We start from the raw sequence: 19,941 nt of genomic DNA, 5'->3' as shown, positions 1-19,941 counted from the left end.
CAACGACCGGGGCATGCCACATCCTGCGCAAGCCCGTTTATTCACGTAACGCCCACATGGGTGTCGGACGCTATCAAAAGTACGGACCTACCCCCTGCAAGCGGGAACATAAGGAAACAATAAGCTTCCCTTTAAAAACCCGTGTTCGACTCAAGGGGAAGGAAAGAAAATGAGCAAAGACTAAAACCCCCAATGACTATCAACTAACTTGATCGTCAGAGGGATCGAGTTGAGCTTCCCGACCCGACCTGTGTACAGGGACGAAGATAGAGCACCTCTCACCCCATGCCCAAGCGAGGAGTTCCCTTCCAAAGGAGACGATCGTCCCGTCGCGATCGAACGACCGCAGTCGACCACCTCAACAGTCCCGAGGATCACTCAACAAGATTTCCGGTCATTCGATCCCGAATCCAATCGGGTTGGCTACGAGGCTACCTTCACGTTGTTCCCCACAACACTACTAATACTAATCGAATACTGATCCCTGTAAGAAAAGTCATTACAGTAATATTCTAACGGCTAGCGAAAGCGTGGATTCCAAATTAACTACAAAATATTTGATTTAAAAAGAGAAAAAAAAAATCTGCTGGACTCAACAGCCCCCGTCAGTCAACCCTCTTCAAGAAACGAGAGGAGTTCTGATCTCAGATCCCCCCCCTCCACGTCCCAATGGACGAGTAGAATATGCCCACCTACTACTGCTTGCTTAAAGCTCGTCATGTGAATCATCTTCGTCACCGCCATCGGAACCACCGGGTGCGCCGCCGGACCTCTGATACACTGCAGAAATGATGGGGTTGCAAACAGCTTCCACCTCCTTGAGCTTCTCCTCGTAGTCCTCCTTCTCGGCGCTCTGGTTGTCGTCGAGCCACTCGAGTGCGTCCTTCAGGGCCGCTTCTATCTTCTCCTTCTCCTCGTTCTCGATCTTGTCAGCCAGCTTGTCCTTCTCGTTGACGGTGTTTTTCATATTGTACACGTAGGTCTCCAGTTGGTTGCGCGCGTCGATCTTCTCCTTCACTTTCCTGTCCTCCTCGGCGAACTCCTCCGCCTCGCGAACCATGCGGTCGATCTCTTCCTGGCTGAGACGCCCCTTCTCGTTGGTGATGGTGATCTTCTCGGACTTGCCGGTGCCCTTGTCTTCTGCCTTGACGTTCAGAATGCCATTGGCATCAACCTCGAACGTGACCTCAATCTGAGGTGTGCCTCTGTTTTGCCACGACAAAAAAGACTTCACTTTAGTGACAGGAAATAAGAATCTTGAACATGTAATCCGAAGAGCACAAGGAAGACAAACCTAGGTGCCGGTGGAATTCCAGATAAATCAAACTTGCCTAGCAGCCTGCAATCCTTGGTGAGACTCCTCTCGCCTTCGAAGACCTATACAGCAGTATATATATTAGGGGGGGCAAAAGATTCGTGCGGAGTTCCTAGCAACTTGGAAGGAGGGAAAGATCAGTTACCTGGATGGAGACGATGGTCTGCTGATCTTGGTAAGTCGTGAAAACCTGTGATTTCTTGGTTGGGATGACTGTGTTTCTTGGAATTAACTTCGTCATTACTCCACCAACAGTCTCGATTCCGAGGGTAAGAGGTGCCACATCCAAAAGAAGAATGTCTGCGTGGGACGATGACGGAATTAAGCATTCAAGCAATTAAAGATGAAATGTTCAGAGAATGGCAGTGCGGATGATGGACGATCGTTACCTTTGGTTTCTTCACCACCTTCTCCGCTCAAGATGCTTCCTTGCACAGCTGCACCATATGCCACGGCCTCATCGGGGTTAACACCCTTGTTTGGTTCCTTTCCATCGAAGTAATCCTTTAAGAGCTGTTGGACCTTCGGAATCCTTGTGCTCCCACCAACGAGCACGATTTCATCGATCTGGTGCTTCTCCAGCCCAGCGTCTTCCATAGCTTTCTTGACAGGTCCCATGGTCTTCCTGAATAGATCATTGTTTAGCTCTTCAAAACGGGCACGAGTCAGAGGCTCTGAGAAATCCAAGCCTTCGTAGAGCGATTCGATCTCGACGCGGACTTGGTGCTGGTTACTCAGAGCTCTCTTGGCACGCTCGCACTCCCTCCTCAACTTCCCGAGCGCACGGTTATCCTTACTGATGTCCTTCCCATGCTTCTTCTTGATCAATTTAATAAAGTATTCCATAATTCTCTGATCGAAGTCTTCACCTGCGGAAGGAAATGGAATGATGAATTAGCTACAAAAGCATGGCATGTCAAACTTATCTATGGGCTCCTAATTAGCAAGCCAGTAACTCAAGAGACCGCATTTTCCTAGTAAATCTCATCGAATACCCAACACAATAGACCGCATTAATCCAGAGACCAGCGTTGCTATATTCCATCCTACGAATGAATTTGCAGTAATCCTAGAGGCCACTATATCAGTAGTCTTTTTGAGTATTAATCCAAGAGAGACGGAAGTTCAATTGCAATCATCTTTTGTGCTTGTCTTCAATCTGATATCAAGACTAAGCTTGCAGAGAGAGTAGTTTTCCGGGGATAACAATATTACCTCCGAGATGAGTGTCGCCATTGGTCGCCAGTACTTCGAAAACTCCATTATCAATGGTCAAGATGCTAACATCGAATGTACCACCACCAAGGTCGAAAACAAGAATGTTCTTCTCACCACCCTTCTTGTCCAGACCATATGCTATGGCAGCAGCAGTGGGTTCATTGATTATTCTAGCCACATTCAAGCCAGCAATTATTCCGGCATCCTTGGTCGCCTGTCTTTGAGCATCATTGAAGTAAGCTGGAGGACAAATAAGGACGCAGATGAGATTACTTTCTGGGAAAAAAAATCATAGAATTAGACATGAAGGAAACCTTTATACCTGGAACAGTAACCACGGCATCCTTAATTTTCTTTCCGAGGAAAGCCTCCGCTGTCTCCTTCATCTTCGTCAGAACCATTGCACTTATTTCCTCGGGACTGAACACTTTAACTTCCCCGTCCTTGATCTTGACTTGGATATAAGGTTTACCATCTTTGTTAACAATTTTGTATGGTACAAGTTTCATGTCCCTCTGTACTTCCTTATCCTCAAATCTGCAGATTGAGAAGTTTTGAGCATCTAATAACATATAGAACACAGAAAGGTCTCCAGTAACAGATAATTATGAAGAAAAGGAACTCACTTTCTTCCAATAAGTCTTTTGACATCAAAAATGGTCCTTTCAGGATTCACAGCTGCCAGATTCTTTGCAGCCTCACCAATCAATCTCTCAGAATCAGTGAACGCCACCCACGAAGGGGTAATGCGGTTTCCTTGGTCATTGGCTATGATTTCCACATGGCCATTCTTGTAGACACCAACACAAGAGTAGGTGGTGCCAAGATCTATCCCAATAACGGTTCCCAACTTGGTTGCCTCTTCTTTAGCCACCGAGAAAGCAAACAAAGATCCTGCAAACGCATACGGTAAACCAATAAGTCTCTGCTTTGTCACCGCTAGATATTGAGGCATTTTCAGGAAACAGAATCGAACATCCTTATGATTCAAAATGAACACTAAGCTTACAGACAGCTCGATTTAGGAGAATTCACGGAGATTAAGAAGGCAACAGACTTTCAAAACGATGTTCAAGTTCAAGAGAATCAGCAAGCTTCGGCCACGATAGATCCAATTAGTTGTCCGCATGTTGTTCTTGCCATTTGATTATGATCATTGCCACATGAAAATTGTTGTAGTGTTCTGCTTGTGGTTAGATATAGAAATGGTTACGATTCCGCAGAAGCTACCCACGTGAGAGACAACGGAACATGGGTCAATTACCTTCCCTCCTCCATAAAGTCATTTAAACCCAGGATTTTCTTTTTACTAGCATTATGCAGACAACTCGAAAAAACTTTTAAGAAATCAAAGAAGAGGAGATTATATAAGCTACTTTTCGGGGAGAATTCTCAATCACGTTCTAATCCAAGATCCGATAACAAAATCTAACAGAAACAAACAACAATCAACAGAGCCAAAACATTATGTGATCTAATCTGCACAAGTATAGCAAGCTTCCCTCGCTGTAGATCTTATCAATCTGGATCTAGAAAATGAAACAGAAAAAAGGGGAAATCAGATCGGATTCCCCGCATCCATTCACCAAGGCCTAGAGATCAAGACCGAAGCAACCAGATCAAACACAAGCGGAGACCGAGACGCCGCGAGATCAGAACAGGAAAACATACCGGCGATCAAGAGGCCCAACAAGATCATGGAACCGCGATTCCGCGACGACGAACCCATAGTCGCTCCCCTCCTTGAAGCTTCCACTCCGCTGAAACCGCCAATAAAACACTCTTCTCTCTCGATCAAGAGCACTTTTCGACGGTGCCTCGACCGTAATATATAGTGGATTCGGAGTCGGCGAGCTAGAACAATCTAGATCCGTTTCGACCACTGGGAGCGAAACGAACATGTCATCCCACTTACGTGGACCAATAGGCATTCAATATGTGAGAGCGATGACCAATGAGCCAGAGCCATGTTGTTGGGCCGACGAGAGCCGTCCGTTTCCAATCTCACGTCCGTGAAGCCGTCACGCGTTCCCTCGGTAATCGGCCTGGGATAGCTGGACCCCTACGCGAACTTTAAAGGTACCCACATTTTAACTACCCTGCCTGCCTACCTTCGTTGTGGTTGCAGGTTTCCATGGGACCCACCTTGCAATCATCTCTGCTACCATAAAACTAATTTAAATTTATATAAAGAGAGCTATTCATCACAAAATGATTTAATCAAAATTGCATTCTTTATGATCAAAAGAATGACTTGCAGTTCACAACATACAATAATGATATAATCCCAGTGGTCAAAGGACTCTTTGTCAATGACCTTAATATAATATAATATGGAAGCATTCGAAAATATAACCACGGATTAGATTTCTAATAACCCCATCTGCAGGAAATTGACTATGTTTCAAAGGAATGTTGTGACTCGCTCAATTCTATTTTTTTCGTTTTTCTCTCATTTTTATCTTTTTAATATTGATAAGATTATTTAATCTCACATTGGTTGAGAAGTATGAGAATCAATGGTTCATAAGTCTGTCAGATCTTCCTCACGTACTTTTTGAAACTCATGTTTTCTGAAAATGATAAAATCATGTGCTTAATAATCATATCGATATATTATAAAAAACTTAATTTTTGTTATTATTCTAAATTATTCGAATCCACCTCTTCACTTCAAATGAGATTTTATCGATCATGCACTAGATATAATTTTATTAGGTTATTTATCAAATATTTTATCTTTTTGACATCTAGTATGAAAGTGGATTTTGGTTGAACTCAAACTCTCTTTACAATCAAAATATAATTTATGATTTATTTTTTTTAAAATTATTATTATTTAATTAAAAGTATGAAAGTACAATTTACATATTTAAAATTTTAATAATATTTAAAAATCACTCATAACAATTATGATATCTATCAAATTAGGTTGGTGCTATTTAAATATAAATTAACTTGTGTCTTGTATACTAGTTTAAGCTTATAATATAATAATATTTATTAAAAAACTAACATGGGCATATTAACATTGATAGACAAACAATGATCTAACTAGCACTTCACTATTTAGAATGATACAACATCTTAATATCACATTATCAAGATAAATTAATTATTGTAATACTTTAGATTTGACGTGCCATAATAAATGATTGTAATTATACTTAAGAGCAAAACATAATTGCTCTTCGTAACTATAGTTAGTTTCAGGAGTAATGATCCTTAAGTTATACTATAAAAGGGCTACTGAACCTAAGCTAATTTTGATATTGGATGAGCATTTATTTAGAATGCCCCTATAGCAGTTTTTCATGTTTACGTCGAACACTCCTAATATATCTTTAGAATTAATAGAGTCTATTTCGATCGAGAAAGATTTCAATTTGCTCTAAACGAGTGTCTTAGTTCGAACAATCAAATTCTAAATTAGTAAGCGTAACGTCTTCAATTGAAATTTTATGTGGTAGTGAGAATGAGAGAGATAAAGACGGAATAACATCAATCAAAAACTAAACCAGATATGTGATAATTGTAGAAGAGAACTTTCCATGTCAATAACATGTTATTGTAGTTCTACTCCCCAACTACAATGCTAAGCATTCGACCATAAAGAAGTAATTGCACCTTATGCTGGTATCGTGACATACAACACATCCCCCATCCTCTCTCCTTTCCCTCTAACACTACATCTTTGATCAACCTATACATCATTCCATATCATCATAACTAAATATCAATGAAAAATCATCACCTTGAGATTATGCAGAATTCTGGATTCAAATTTTGTATTTGTATTTATCTTTAAAAAAATAAAAAAATAAAGAAACAATGAAAAAGACACCTTCCTGAAAAGAATAGCCGAACAATAAATTGTCATTCGACGAGAGGATAATTTATTTTCTCACCGTTGCCACAACCCAAAGACGCCACCGTCTCCCGGCATTGGCTCGAATGCTGCGGGCCCCAAGTGCGATCTCACTGTGAGGCCCTCCGACTCTTACAGAGCAGGTAGGCGAAGAGTCGAGCGAGAAAGTAGGCGCACTTCCACAAGCAGCGCCGCTGTCTCCTCCCCTAATATGCGCACGCCAAACTTTTCGGATCTTAAGTCGTTGCGTCAGTCGTCTGGTTTCGCCATCTTTCCCACGTTCCCGCATGTCAGTATGCTACTGGACTATCATGCTGCCCTCTGCACCACGGACCGCAGCGGATCTTTTCATTAGTTCCTCAAAATATTTCTTTTATTTCTTTGATCGGCACCCGCGCAGTTACCTGCCGCGTGACCTGACAAAGTTCGGTGGGTCCTCGAGCTTAATCGATCACAAGGCAGATACGTGTCACAGCAGCTTGGGCAAAGTTCGTCACCACTCCTTTCGCTCTTTGGAAAACGGTTTGATTACCCACCTAGACACGCGCGACGTTGTCGTTTCCTAAGTCATGGCGTGACTCAACGTTCCTTCTCTCCGCTTCTCTCTCTCCCGCTCTCTCTCTTCCCACCGTATTGATCTGCGCGACACGAGAGGAAAACGGCCTACCCAACCTAAAAAAAGGTTTAGAGCGGATGACGAAGAAAAGAAGAAGAAGGTAACCGAGAAGTGAAAAGGAACCCTAAAATGAACAGAACAGCTTAATCTTCATCATCGTCGTCGTCGTTCATCATGAAGAAGAGGACATCCCTCGGCCTCGTCGCCATCTTCACAGCTGTCACTCTCCTCCTGACCATGAATCTCCAGTTCGAGCACCTCAAGGTACTCCCGCCACGGATCTACCCTCCAATCACTGTTTTCCTTTGCTTTTCTCCTTCCTTCAATGCTGATGTCGGTGGTGGCGTCTCTCTGTTCCTTCCCAGATGGATGTGCGGCAGCACGAACCTTTCGTGTCTACGGAGGTATATGTGGTGATGCTTTCTCCTCCTTTTATTTTTCGAGGCATCATCTCATGATATGGATGCGGGTTACAGAGGCCGTGGAGGAGCGCGCTCCAGGGGCTGCCCCGCGGCATCGTCGAATCGACCTCGGATTTGGAATTGAGGCCTCTCTGGAAGAGCACCTCCTTCGAATCTAGAGCAGTATACTAAATTTCTGACTCTTGTAGCTAATCCTGTCATTTTATTTAAGCATAGCATATTTTCTTTTTGATCCATTTCTTGTCGCTATTAGGTGGTTATGATATTTCTGTTGCAGGCTGTTGAGTTTGTCATATATCGAGGAGAGGATGTATAAAATGACAAATGGTCATATAAGTATCTCTGCCTAATGCTAATCACGTGTCGAGAAATTATTTAATGTGGATCGATCTGGAAATTTTTCATTATAATTGATCCAAATATTATCATCTGTCATGTGAGTATTTGTGAATGTTGCTTGTGTGTTTTGATCTTTGCTGTACGGTTAGCATCGCCGCATGTTTGAACTATTGGATCAAATAATTTAGTAACTTATAAACGGCATCACTGATTTAAACCCATCACTGGTTTACTTGACTGTTGCGAAGATGCTAATTGACAATTTAAAATGTGTTTCCTATAAAATATCCTTTCATATTGAGTTCATTTTTCTGCTTACAGTTAATATTACTACCAGACTCCTAATCTAAATCACTGTTTTTATATATGCCTGGGACTTGAATATTTGAATGAAATGTAACTTGAGAACTTTATTGTTTTTTCATATATCTCCTATCATTTAGATCAGTTGCCTTTGTGCCATTGAGCTCATGAATGGTAAGAGATGAGGAGGGCTACATTCTTCTTCTCACTCACAGGATCTATCACTTTACCATTTATGTCCAATGTTTTGAATATTCAATATGCAAGTGAAATGCACATCTTGTTACAAGGCTGTTGATCCCTTTGCAGGAAACTAGCGAAAACTACTCAGCCCTTTTGGCAATGGCTGTCGGCATCTTGCAAAAAGAAAATGTGGATTGTACGGTTCGTAAGGTGTGCATCCAGCATAGAACGTTTTTTTGTTTAATCTAGGGAATGATGTAAATAGCACGCTCTCTTTTCAGTTCATGCATAGCTGGTAAACGCTTTACTTGTTTGGTTCAGTTCTTAATAGAAAATTGCTCCATAATACTCTTCCATTATGATGGGAATGTGGATGGATGGCGTGATCTTCAGTGGAACAACAAGGCAGTTCACATAGTCGCTCGTAACCAAACAAAATGGTAAAAACCTTTGCTCTTTTTAAAGATACAATCTTGTCTTTATTGTGCATGATTTCTCTTGGATGCTTCTTCCATGATCTCCTAGGAATCCTCTTCTTTTTATTTCTGTTTAAGACGAGTTCTGAGAAGAATACCATGGAGTTTCCTCTTTCTGTATGATCTTCTTTTTTCTTTTATACGTTCATCCTCATTCTTCTTGTTATGCTTGTGATAGATAGAGAAAGTAGATACTTCCTAATAATGCACAGTATTTCCATTTATATTTATTGCTTGTTCTGGCATGTTCACGCATCAACACATGGACTTGTTTCTAAGTTTTTCTTTATAGTTGATTCTTCATCACAGTTGCTACAAGTTAAACTGCGTATATTTCTTGGTACTTTCATGATCTTGTTTCATTCCTGCAGGTGGTTTGCGAAGCGCTTTTTACATCCAGATGTTGTATCTGTTTATGACTATATTTTTTTATGGGATGAAGATCTAGGAGTGGAGAATTTTCATCCTGGAAGGTATATCTGAGTCTATTACTGTTAAATGATTATATATGAAAGACTCAATATCTCATTCTTGTGAGACTACTTCAACTGTTGAATTTCTTGAACTCACAAGTTAATTTTTCATCTGGTCTCATTCTTATAGACTAATGCAATTATTGAAGTTCTTGAACTTACAAGTTAATTTATCATCTGTAGCCGATACTTGCCTCCTTGTATTAACATAGTTGCCACTGGTAATACCACTTCAAACAGTTTTCGGTTGTTGGTGCTTTGAAGAAATGAATGAGGAGATTGTATATTCTAAGTTGATTCTACTGCATATACTAATTACAACCATTTTCTTGCTAAAGTCACACTAAGGAACAAAGCCCACCAAAAATCTTGATCCTAGACTCAACTGAGGCTTAACAGCTTCAACAAAGTGTGCCTTAATGCACTTAATTGGAAAAGCAATAAATTGTATGCCTTATGTTATTTATCATTTCATTTGTCTTTGTAGTTATGAGGCGGATTGCTTTATTGTTTATTCCAATGGGAATTTGATTTGCTAAGAATAGGATAAATTAATGTATGGACAATCATCATTGCACTTCTTTTTGTGAGAAGACAGGAAACTGATCTTAATTTTTTTAATTTTTTCTTTTATGTCTTTTTTTCTTTTCTTGTTATTTTTTTTATTATGCTACACTATATTTCATTGGTTTTACCAGTCTTCCAGCAATTTCATTTTGTTGCTGCTGAGGTTTTGTTGAGCTTGTGTAACACAAGTTCTGTTTCATTACACTTGGCTTGTTTTGTTGTTGCATTACTTTTATTGCTTTTCTGTTTTTCTCTTGTTTGCTTTTGCATTACTGTAATAGCTTTCTTATTCTTCCAGGATATGAATCCCAACTTCATGTTTATGAGTTTTCCAATGAACTCAACGGTCTACCATTTATGGTAGTAAACCAATATTGTTATCTTGGTTAATTTACATTCCACTGAATAGCAGATTACGTATTGTTTCATTGTGTGATTTTAATTTTTAGATGATACATTCAGTGGTTCTCATTCTAAATCACAGATATTCCTGTAGAAAACATTTTGGATGCACTTATAAATTTTACAATGATTCCACATTCAGGTACTTACACATAATGTCTTCTGAAGGTCTGGAAATATCACAGCCTGCTTTGGATCCTGATCTCTCATCTGATATACACCACCGGATTACTGTCCGAAATAGAATGACTAAGGTTCACAGGTAATTTAGTAGTAGTTATCTAACACTCCATTGGAGCACAAGTTTTTTCATTGTTCTTACTGCAGTTTTATATTCAATTTTCTTCTGTTAATAGACGAATCTATGATCATCGTGGGAGTCTTAAATGCTCTGATGAAAGCAAAGGACCTCCATGCACCGGGTAATTCTTTCTACATTTCTTACAAAATAATTAAGTGTATATTAGAATTCTCATTACACCGCAAATATATAAAGTTAGCATGCACATGTATTGAGATATTTTATGGTTGCACAATTTTCTATTTCTCTTATATATCATCCTGGCGATGATAATTTTTTGATCTCCATTTAAAAAAAATAGTCCTTGCCATACCTCTTAATTCTTTAATTAATTGTCATATCTTTGTTGAGAAGTCGGACTATATATAGATGAACCAAGTGGCTGCAAGTTTCTTTCATTTGTAATAAACATAGTCTTCTTAAATTGCCTTAGTATGTAAGTAGTTAATACTAGTCATAGGTGCCCAACAAGCTAATCATGTGAGTGATGACACGTGTGACTTAACACGCAGTGTTTTTGCTTATTATATTTTGGCATTTTATCACTTTATATTAACTATTGTATATATATATATATATATATATATATATATATATATATAGTGATGTCCTTGGATCTGTGTAATGAGAATTGGATCGTGATGAGATCATGATAATGAGATCGATTTGCCTTTAAACACAGATCCTAAATAATCCCGGTAGTAGGTTACTCGAGAGGGACATCAAGATAACCAAACAGACTGGTGTGTTGTATACCCGTCCATATGATGGATGTAGCTGGTCTCATAGTTGCTCGTGTGGGGACACTAGGGATACAATACATGTACTCATTGAGGAATGAGTTCACTGATTGATTCGCTTACAGAATGCTGTATGATGAATGATGCCTTATTGTCATACAACGATTCTGTAGTCCTAGTGGTGTATCTGGTCCTTAAATTTGAGACATCAAAGATGTCCTGTATAAGTGCTCCACTCTTTGATACCAGACTTATAGGTTTGGATGTCTCAGATCTAGCACAACTAGTCTTCGGGAGTGGTAGTCAACCTTACGAGGGCTATTGAGTGTCGCTAGAGGATCATCCACTCTCGGTGTCATGAGAAGAATATCTCATGTGTTCTTGCTCAAACAAATCCCTGGCCAGGGTCATTCAGATTGAGAGGAAAAGAATTCTCCGAGAGAATCCAATTAGAGCAAGACTCGAGTAGAAACCGTATGGGTCTGAGAGCACCATGCCCGGTATACGGTTTCTGGGATATTAGATGGATGAGGGACTCTAGGTACATGGTAACTAAGGATAAACAAGTCCAATAGATTGGATTCACCTGTATCGTCTGGAGATTACGGCGTAGTGGTCTAGTACGTCCATGTTAGGACTCTAGTTATGAGAGTCCTAATAGAGAGGGGCATTCATGTAAAACCTACCTAAGTTGACTCCTATTAAAGAGGTGAAGAGGTCGGCTAGGGTTAGGAGATTATTTCTTAAAGAAGAATTAGGAGTTGTAAAGGAATATGAGTCTTGAGTAGGAGTTCAAGTAGGAGTTGGTTAGAAGTTGAAGTCTTGAGTAGGAGTCATATTAGGAGTTAGGGTTTAGAAGCCTTACAAATAGTCATGTTTTCCTCCTCTTTTGATAAGCAATAGATGAATCTTTTCTGCAGCCTTTGACCAGCAACTTGGAGGGAGGAACCCCTAAAGAGTTCCAAGGAGGCCGATCCCCTAAAGAGATCAACCCCAAGTTTAGAATCTGCAAGGGTTCTAACAGTCCGCAGTCGATGAGTCGAGTGAATTATTATGAAGTTAATAATTTACCGAGCCAGAAGGAGTTCTGATAGGTATGACTCACGACCAGCTCGATATTGGGCCTAGAGGGTCACACACATATGGTAGGCGTTGCAATGAGTAGAGGTTCAGATATAAGATATCCGCTGGAGCTCCTATCTTATTGGATATCCAATAAGCCCCTGAATTATTGGATTCTATGGATGAGATCCAATAAGAGCCAATGAGAGATTATTGGATAGAGATCCACTAATCTAAGAGGCTTGGGTAGTTGGATGGAGATCTAATATCCAATAGGGGAGAATCCATTAGGGTTAAGTTAATAGGGGACCTCTATAAATAGGAGGGATTCAGTGGTTCATTGGCTAAAGCCTTTGCTTGCCTCTCCTATTCTCCTCTCCCTCTCCACCTCAGAGCAGGTCTGGAGTTTTGAGGAGCGTCGTTACAGCCTTGCTGGATGGATCACCGTTAGAGAGGAGAGAGAGAGGAGGGCACTTGACCTCCTTCACTCTCTCCTAGAGATCTGCAAGGATTTAGGGATATACGATCTCCTCGGGTAACACAATCTATTATATACGCAGTTTTTAAGTTTCGCAGATTTTTGCGTATAAATCTTCGCACGACGACGAACATCTTTTTGGGAAATTGAGGATTTTGTTTTTCTATTCTTCCGCTGTGCATGTGATGTCGCCCCCAAAGATTTCCCAACAATTAAACTCTCTCAAAAGGAAATCAATTTTAATTATGCTAATGATACATTCTTTTGTCAACTTGAATCAAATTCTTAACTATTACGACCTGAATTGGTTAATAAAGAAATTTAAAGCTGAAAAATTGGAGTTAGTGTTTTGAATGCAACTAAGATGGTGATATTAGCTTTTGTTTTATCAATGCAAACATTTGTTTATTCTTATACAGCATGAGTTATAAGACTTATTGTGATTTTGATTGTGATAAAAATAGTTTTTTTTTAGTATTTCAGAGAGAAAATTGATGTCATATTTTTCATTATGAATTTCCTCTGGGGTGTCTGGATGATTTAAAACCTTGTTTGATTTGATCTTTAGAACCATGCTATTTTAGAATATTATTTATGCAAAATGTATTTCATCAAGATTTTCATTCGAAATAGACACTTTGAGGCTAAATGTTAATTGGCTTTCTGAAACATGGCTGCAGTTATTTGTTGGATTTGGTAAATATTGTCTCAAGGAGCCTTATCAACTATCAAATTGCTGAAACACCATATAAGTGGTTTAATTCTCAGGTTAAATTGGCTGAAATGTTGCTCTACTTATATAAGATATGAATGGGGTATAACCTGTAATCTGATGGTATTACATAAATGTTGTCGAGGAATACTCAATTCTACATACTGGAATGAATTGTCTTGAATGACTACTAATATCCAGTGATAATGAATATATTAAATATAGCATTACATGGTATAATCAGCAGAAAGGGCAATAAGGAAAAGACTCCTGATATTACTCATGAGTTGAATAGCTATCCATCTTGCCAGCTGAGAGAATTACTATCAATCCTGAAATTATTCGCACCAAACACAATATCTGGAAGTCTATTAGGCCCTTTCTTTAGATAATCTCTTGTTTGACATGTAATAAATACTCTTAAATTAAAACCTTGTCATATACAAACATCATTCTTAACTACTTTAGTGAAATGCATTTTTGGACTGCTGGACTTGTGCTGTTCTCTTGGATTTCTTTTATAATTGCTTTTTCTTTATCCCTTTGGTTTATATATGTAGAACTTAGCATGCTGCATCCAATATTTGATTTTGGCTAGGTAAATCAATAAATGGCTTCTGCCTGCATCCTAATTGCCACTTAAAAGTGAGCTTCTACTATTCTTGTTTGTTCTATTCATATCAGATGGGTTGAAGGGATGGCTCCTGTTTTTTCTCGTGCTGCTTGGCAATGTGTGTGGCATCTCATCCAGGTGCAATTCTAAACTAAATTCGTATATATGATCTTTTTTCCTTATTATTTGTGACCAAAAATATTATCGTCATTTGACCTACGGTACACCTGAGAGACCTTTTTTTTTTGTTTCAAAATTATACAGAGGTGCACCTTTGAGATAGACAAAAAAGGAAGCCCTTGTTAGTTACTGAAAATGAAAAATTTTGAGCTGCTATTCAATATCAAAATGTCAATCATTCCTGAGCAGACACACAAAGGACTTGCTTTATTTTTATATTAATGGACCATTGTTCCAGAATCTTTTTTAGTTTCTATCTATTTTTGGAGAAGTTGAATTTCTGATTATGAGATACAGTCAAAATAATTAAGCAGGCATAACAATGCAATGCATAGTAAGACATCATAAGCATCAGATTGCAATACCAAAAGGTTGAAAGGTTTGTTCATGAATTGTCAGTGCAATAGGATGAATGTTGTCAAGAGATGCTAAACATTGTGTCTCAGCATCTCCATCCCCATCCTCTGTGTCTACGTCTTTGTGTTATTTCAGTTCAACCGTTGTCCATTCCCACTTCCGTATTATATTTTGCAACTGTCCTTTTTATTTTCTCTGATATTTTTTATTTTCACCTTTTAGATCCTTTAAGTTTTCAAACTTTACTTCCATTTTCCATTATTATTATTAGCATTACAGTTTATATTTGAAACTATGTTTTATTAACAGTCAATATCAATTACTAGCTCGTAAACACAGTTGGGCCTTATTGTACTGTTGGTGCTGCAGAATCCTTCAGAACTTATTTTCATCTATCCATTTATTTTCTCAATTTTGTGAATATCTAAGTTGGAATTGTTAACTCTATTAATCTTTGCTTCTATCTTCTGTTATTGTTGTCAGACTGTTGCTTTTATTTTACTTATTTTAAGATCCTAAACTAATTTCATTAGCACTCAGTATTAGTCTTATCTAGCTAATGACCACACCTGGGCATCAGTCTGTTGTGTTCATGCTTCAGATTTCCTTCAGAAGTTGTTTATTTCTAACCACACTTATAATTTAGGTTCATTGTTAAATGGCAATGTGTGGATTCTGGAAAAAAAAGAAGAAAAAGCAAAGATGCAGTAAACTGGGTTACCTAGTTTTCAGAACCCCGTCTTACATGTACAGTTACTGGCTTGTCCCATGGGACCTCTCTCGATTAGAAGTGTTATGGTCAATTTATATTTTATTGGTACCTTCACAAGCTTATCTGCTTAAACCATTCAGATCCTTGGATCCTTTCTTGAAAAATTGATGTCAATTTTCTTTCTTTGGCATGAAAAATATTCTGATCCTCTTGTCACTAAAATGGAACAACATAATTTCAAGTTGGATGAGTAAAAAGGCTTTTGGAGAGGCTAGTTGAATGCTTTCATTTTGGCTAAAATGTGGTCCAAATTTACTCTTTTTAAAAATCTTTCAACAGTATGGTTGATAAGCGATCATGGTAAGCTGCAGTACCATTTATTCAGCAATTACTCATTATTGCAGAATGATTTGGTTCATGGATGGGGTTTGGATATGAAGCTTGGATATTGTGCTCAGGTAATTATCTAAATTGTGAAGACGATGTTAATAGTTGCTTTTTTATTAACTAGATTAGATAATGATATTTATATTCCTACAGTTCTTTTGATCTATTAGTTATTTTAAATTTGTGAATGAGACAATGAGTTTTTTCTATTTATTAATTATTCTATTTGCTTGAATATATTAACTAGATATAGTTTGACAGAGCCATGTGGGTTCATCTACTATTGCTTTTGAGCAAGATAAGCTGATAAATTCTGCACTGCATATAGCCTAGCATTTTCACTCTTAAGCCTCTCCACGTATTCCATAAGCAGATGGAATACCCTCCTAAAATTAGAATAAATAAAGTATATACAGTTGTACCTTCTTTTGTTATTTGAGTGCTTTGCTCCCATAGGCATCAATACATTTCACAGGTGCAAAACTATTTTATGCTTTATGAGTATTATGTTGCAATGTAATGATTGTATGGTAATTTATCCATCTATTGGTAGTGAAGAACGTCTGGAAATTTAGCTACCATCCTTGTTTCTCTTTAGATCAGAGATTGATAGGTAAGTTAAGAACATGTAGCACAAATACATAGGACCCTAGTTTTCTCTCTGCAGGGTACTCCCTACTTATTATATTTATTCTCAAGTGACACAAAATGGATTTTTCGTGTTGCTAACTTCAAATTGAATACTTAATTTTATATGATTTGAAAGATAATTTTCAGAGCCTTTAAGAATTAGCGATGTATTTAATTTTTCTTGGACCGTTATATATCAGGCTGTGTTTACCTGCCGGGCTTGAACCGACACTGCAAACAAGGCTTTTTGTGCAGTTCACTCGATACACAATATATATATATATATATATATATATATATATATATATATATATATATATATATGGGCCCGAGCCATACCTGTGTCAGGGGTTAAAAATGCCTGTGCCAGATGGTATAGGTTCTGTACCATGCATACCACCCATTTTAACAATGTCTCTGTATCTGTTGGCTTTTAGACAGGTGAATACCAGCCCTACTGAACCGTGCCAAGCGGTATTGCTAACCTTGCTTCCTGCTTTGATTGGAACTGTTCACATAAAAATTTGACATTTGTCTTAGGATTATGATATTATATATAATCTTGGATGGAAAAGATTTTTTTCTTCACTTAATGACTCCAATGCTTCTAAGAAGAGATGGAGCCCACAGCTGAGGCAATCCTTTTTAAGGTTCATATTACTGAGTAAATTATATTAACTCGACAAAGTTTAATCTTTATATTTGGCAACTAAAGTTATTGGTTAACTATCTTAGCAAAGAAAACGAGAAGGTTATGTTATTACAAGGATTTTCATACTGCGGCATGGGGGTATAACTTTTTGGGTTGGTGAGATTTCGTGCCATTCTATTTCAGCTGACATAGGCAGAACATTGGCGTAATCCTTATATTGACACATTGGTGTGGATCAGCATGAAGTATACATCTTGATCTATATTGCCATACGCTGATCGGTGTAGTGATCCTCGATTTTAACAACCGCTTAAATGGGTCATTATATATTAGGTTGTCCAGCTGCATCAATTTTATCCTTCTTAATACTTGGGCACTTTGGTGGTTTAATTATATTTATTGCACTATTGTTGTAGTAGCTTCCATTTTTAAAGCAGCTGGGTGTTTGTTGGATATTCAATATTGTGAATTATTGCATTATCAAACACTAAGTGGTGCTTCTATTCTTGTTTCAAGAGAAAAAGTGCCAATTGTCAAAATCTGTGTTCCTATTATGCTTGTGCGTGCATGTGTGTGTGTGTGTATTGTAATTGTTCACACTTCTATTCCATGTCCAATCTATCGAGATTTTCTGGTACAAAATTAACGGACATTCTTTTTTAGATAATCATTGATGGATGACGTTAAAACCCTGTGTCAACCTAATCAAAAGAAAGGGGAAATCCAAAAAAAAGAAAAGAGAACAAGGAACTGGTAATAGATTTTAATTATCACCATCATTATTTTTAATTTTAGTAGCATTTGTTACTAGGACTCTTTGAGGCCCAGAAGTTCTTGCTTGCTTTGCCAATTTCTCATTAACTTGTTATGCTCACATATTTGCTGCTTCTATGTTGCAAGGGTTAAACTGCTTATTTAATTTTTTTTATTGGCTCTACATGATTGGCAGAATATATGCTCCTAAAATATTGTTTAGAATGTTGATCATCAATAGTTTGTCATGGATTCTGATACATGAGCAGAACTTTGTTGTAATCATATTTAATATACTTTATGGAATATTAGGGTGATCGGACAGAGAAGGTTGGGGTGATTGACACTGAATTCATTGTTCACATGGGAATACCCTCTTTAGGAGGCTCTTCTATTAACAAGGTGCTCAACCTCCCCCATGGATAGTCCTTTTCATTTACCTGTACATATATGCTTCAACATGCCAATTATTACTTGTAGGAGAATTTTGTGCATATCAAAAGTGTTGTTTTTTTGCGTTTAAGAACTATAGTTGTAATGTTTGTGTAAAAAGAATAGTTCTGATGGGAGTGTTCTGTCTGTAAAGATGGTTAATTTCTTTTTGTTTTCCTCATTTTGATTGTGCAAGATGTTTGACATTAACTGGATAATAGTTAGCAGGCCATTGTAGCATGGATTAAGAAAACTGTGTTTCCAAGTCATACAACTGAGCTTCTTACTTCTATAATGATTGTTGACATTAAAATGTTAATGATTGATGGTATAATGGTTCTGTTGTAGCTTTTATTAAGAAAATGTTTTCTTGTTTTTGTTTCTTAGTTGAGGATAAGGCAGGTCACTTATTATACCAAACAATCAACTGGGTTCAGCTGTAAATATAATATCTTGTTTGGTGAAATCATGGATATATACGGTAGTGACTGCTGCATAAACGAGAAACGAGGGGATTCTAGTATGAAGTTAAAATCCTGGTGTTGCAGTCATTTTATCATGATTAAATATACAACACTGAGATATGGTATCCAAGTCGAGTTATCTGCTTTTCATGTCCCACCATATGCCAACTGTGAAATTGATTTTTTTCCTCTCTTACTGCAGGCATCAAATCATAGATCCTTGGACTTACGGACCCATGTAAGGACTTTCTATATTATAGTCATAATGAGATGGATTTAAATGGATGTTATTAATAATAATAACTTATTATTATTTTTTATTCTATCATTCAACAGATCAGAAGGCAGTCAACAGCTGAGCTCAAAATTTTCAAGGCACGCTGGAATAAGGCTGTGAATGAGGATAGAGAATGGGTGGATCCTTTTTAAGTATTTATGAGAAAAAAAGGGTGATATAAGAAAATATAATGACCTCAGTTCAAGATCTTAAACATGGCAAGAATTGACATAACAGTCTGTCTAGCAGTGGCATGACTGGTGGTTTCTATAGGTGAGTATGATGACACTTTATTGACTATGTTTCTGCACTACCTTAGTTATAATGTGCAAGTTCATTACACAACCTGCAGATCTCCCAAATGTGCTCCTGAGCTAAAACTACACAATAGAAGTTGAATGGCTGATCTTGTTGAGTCTCAACTTGAGGCGTTGATGCCTAGCAAAGCAAGAACTACACATACCACAATTCTTTATTGATTGTTTTTGCTTCTCAGTGCGATGGTCTTTTCTGGTTGTTTTATCATTACCACCGATGATGTATACCAGAGATTTTAACTTCCATGTGGGAAGGTGAAAGAAAATATGATATCCCACTCTACTGTGAAATTACCTAAATCATATGTTCAAGTATATTTTTCATACATATGTAATCCCTTTCTGCTTACTACAAGTGTTGTGGCAATTTTGTAACTCGGGCTCTGTTGCTGCAATTTGTATGACTATTCTGTAAAAAACACTGCATTTGGGTGAATTATATGTAGTTTGAACCGCCAAGTTGCACTGCTAACACCATGGCTTTTACATTTTGCATCTAAAGAAGCAGCTGCTTTATAACTGGGTTTATGTTTTGAGTGAGATATTGTTGGCAAATGTAGGTATACTGGTATAGTGCTGCATTGGTGAAGAGACCATAAGATAGTTTGTATATTTGGCTAGCATTTGTGACAGATCAATGAATGGCTTGTGGCAATTTAAGAAGATCAGTAAGTTCTATTTTTTCTCCTTCA

The 19,941-nt window shown here is 37.9% G+C and overlaps 2 protein-coding genes across 2 annotated transcripts; one reads left to right on the top strand and one right to left on the bottom strand.

Moving 5' to 3' along the window:
- Positions 1-461: 461 nt before the first annotated feature.
- On the bottom strand, positions 462-4,357 carry LOC135646397 (luminal-binding protein 2-like). Its single transcript, XM_065165642.1, has 8 exons — positions 4,205-4,357; positions 3,160-3,427; positions 2,856-3,070; positions 2,531-2,773; positions 1,705-2,184; positions 1,461-1,615; positions 1,295-1,377; positions 462-1,205 (listed from the first exon to the last, which is right to left on the bottom strand). Exons 1-8 carry the CDS (start codon positions 4,260-4,262, stop codon positions 707-709), a joined length of 2,001 nt encoding a protein of 666 aa, XP_065021714.1. The 5' UTR covers positions 4,263-4,357; the 3' UTR covers positions 462-706.
- Positions 4,358-7,050: 2,693 nt separating this feature from the next.
- LOC103981234 (uncharacterized) lies at positions 7,051-19,721 on the top strand. The gene is made up of 14 exons (XM_009397887.3): positions 7,051-7,281; positions 7,383-7,421; positions 7,494-7,601; positions 8,391-8,474; positions 8,586-8,704; positions 9,112-9,213; positions 10,325-10,444; positions 10,539-10,604; positions 14,160-14,226; positions 15,742-15,795; positions 18,072-18,161; positions 18,858-18,893; positions 18,992-19,205; positions 19,285-19,721. Exons 1-13 carry the CDS (start codon positions 7,192-7,194, stop codon positions 19,082-19,084), a joined length of 1,068 nt encoding a protein of 355 aa, XP_009396162.3. The 5' UTR covers positions 7,051-7,191; the 3' UTR covers positions 19,085-19,205; positions 19,285-19,721.
- The last annotated feature ends 220 nt before the right edge of the window (positions 19,722-19,941 follow it).

The sequence above is a fragment of the Musa acuminata genome, chromosome BXJ1-4 (genome assembly GCF_036884655.1).
Source record: "Musa acuminata AAA Group cultivar baxijiao chromosome BXJ1-4, Cavendish_Baxijiao_AAA, whole genome shotgun sequence".
In the NCBI taxonomy this organism is placed as follows: domain Eukaryota; kingdom Viridiplantae; phylum Streptophyta; class Magnoliopsida; order Zingiberales; family Musaceae; genus Musa; species Musa acuminata.
The sequence above is the reverse complement of the archived record's forward strand: the minus strand, read 5'-3'. Positions and strand labels throughout refer to the sequence as shown.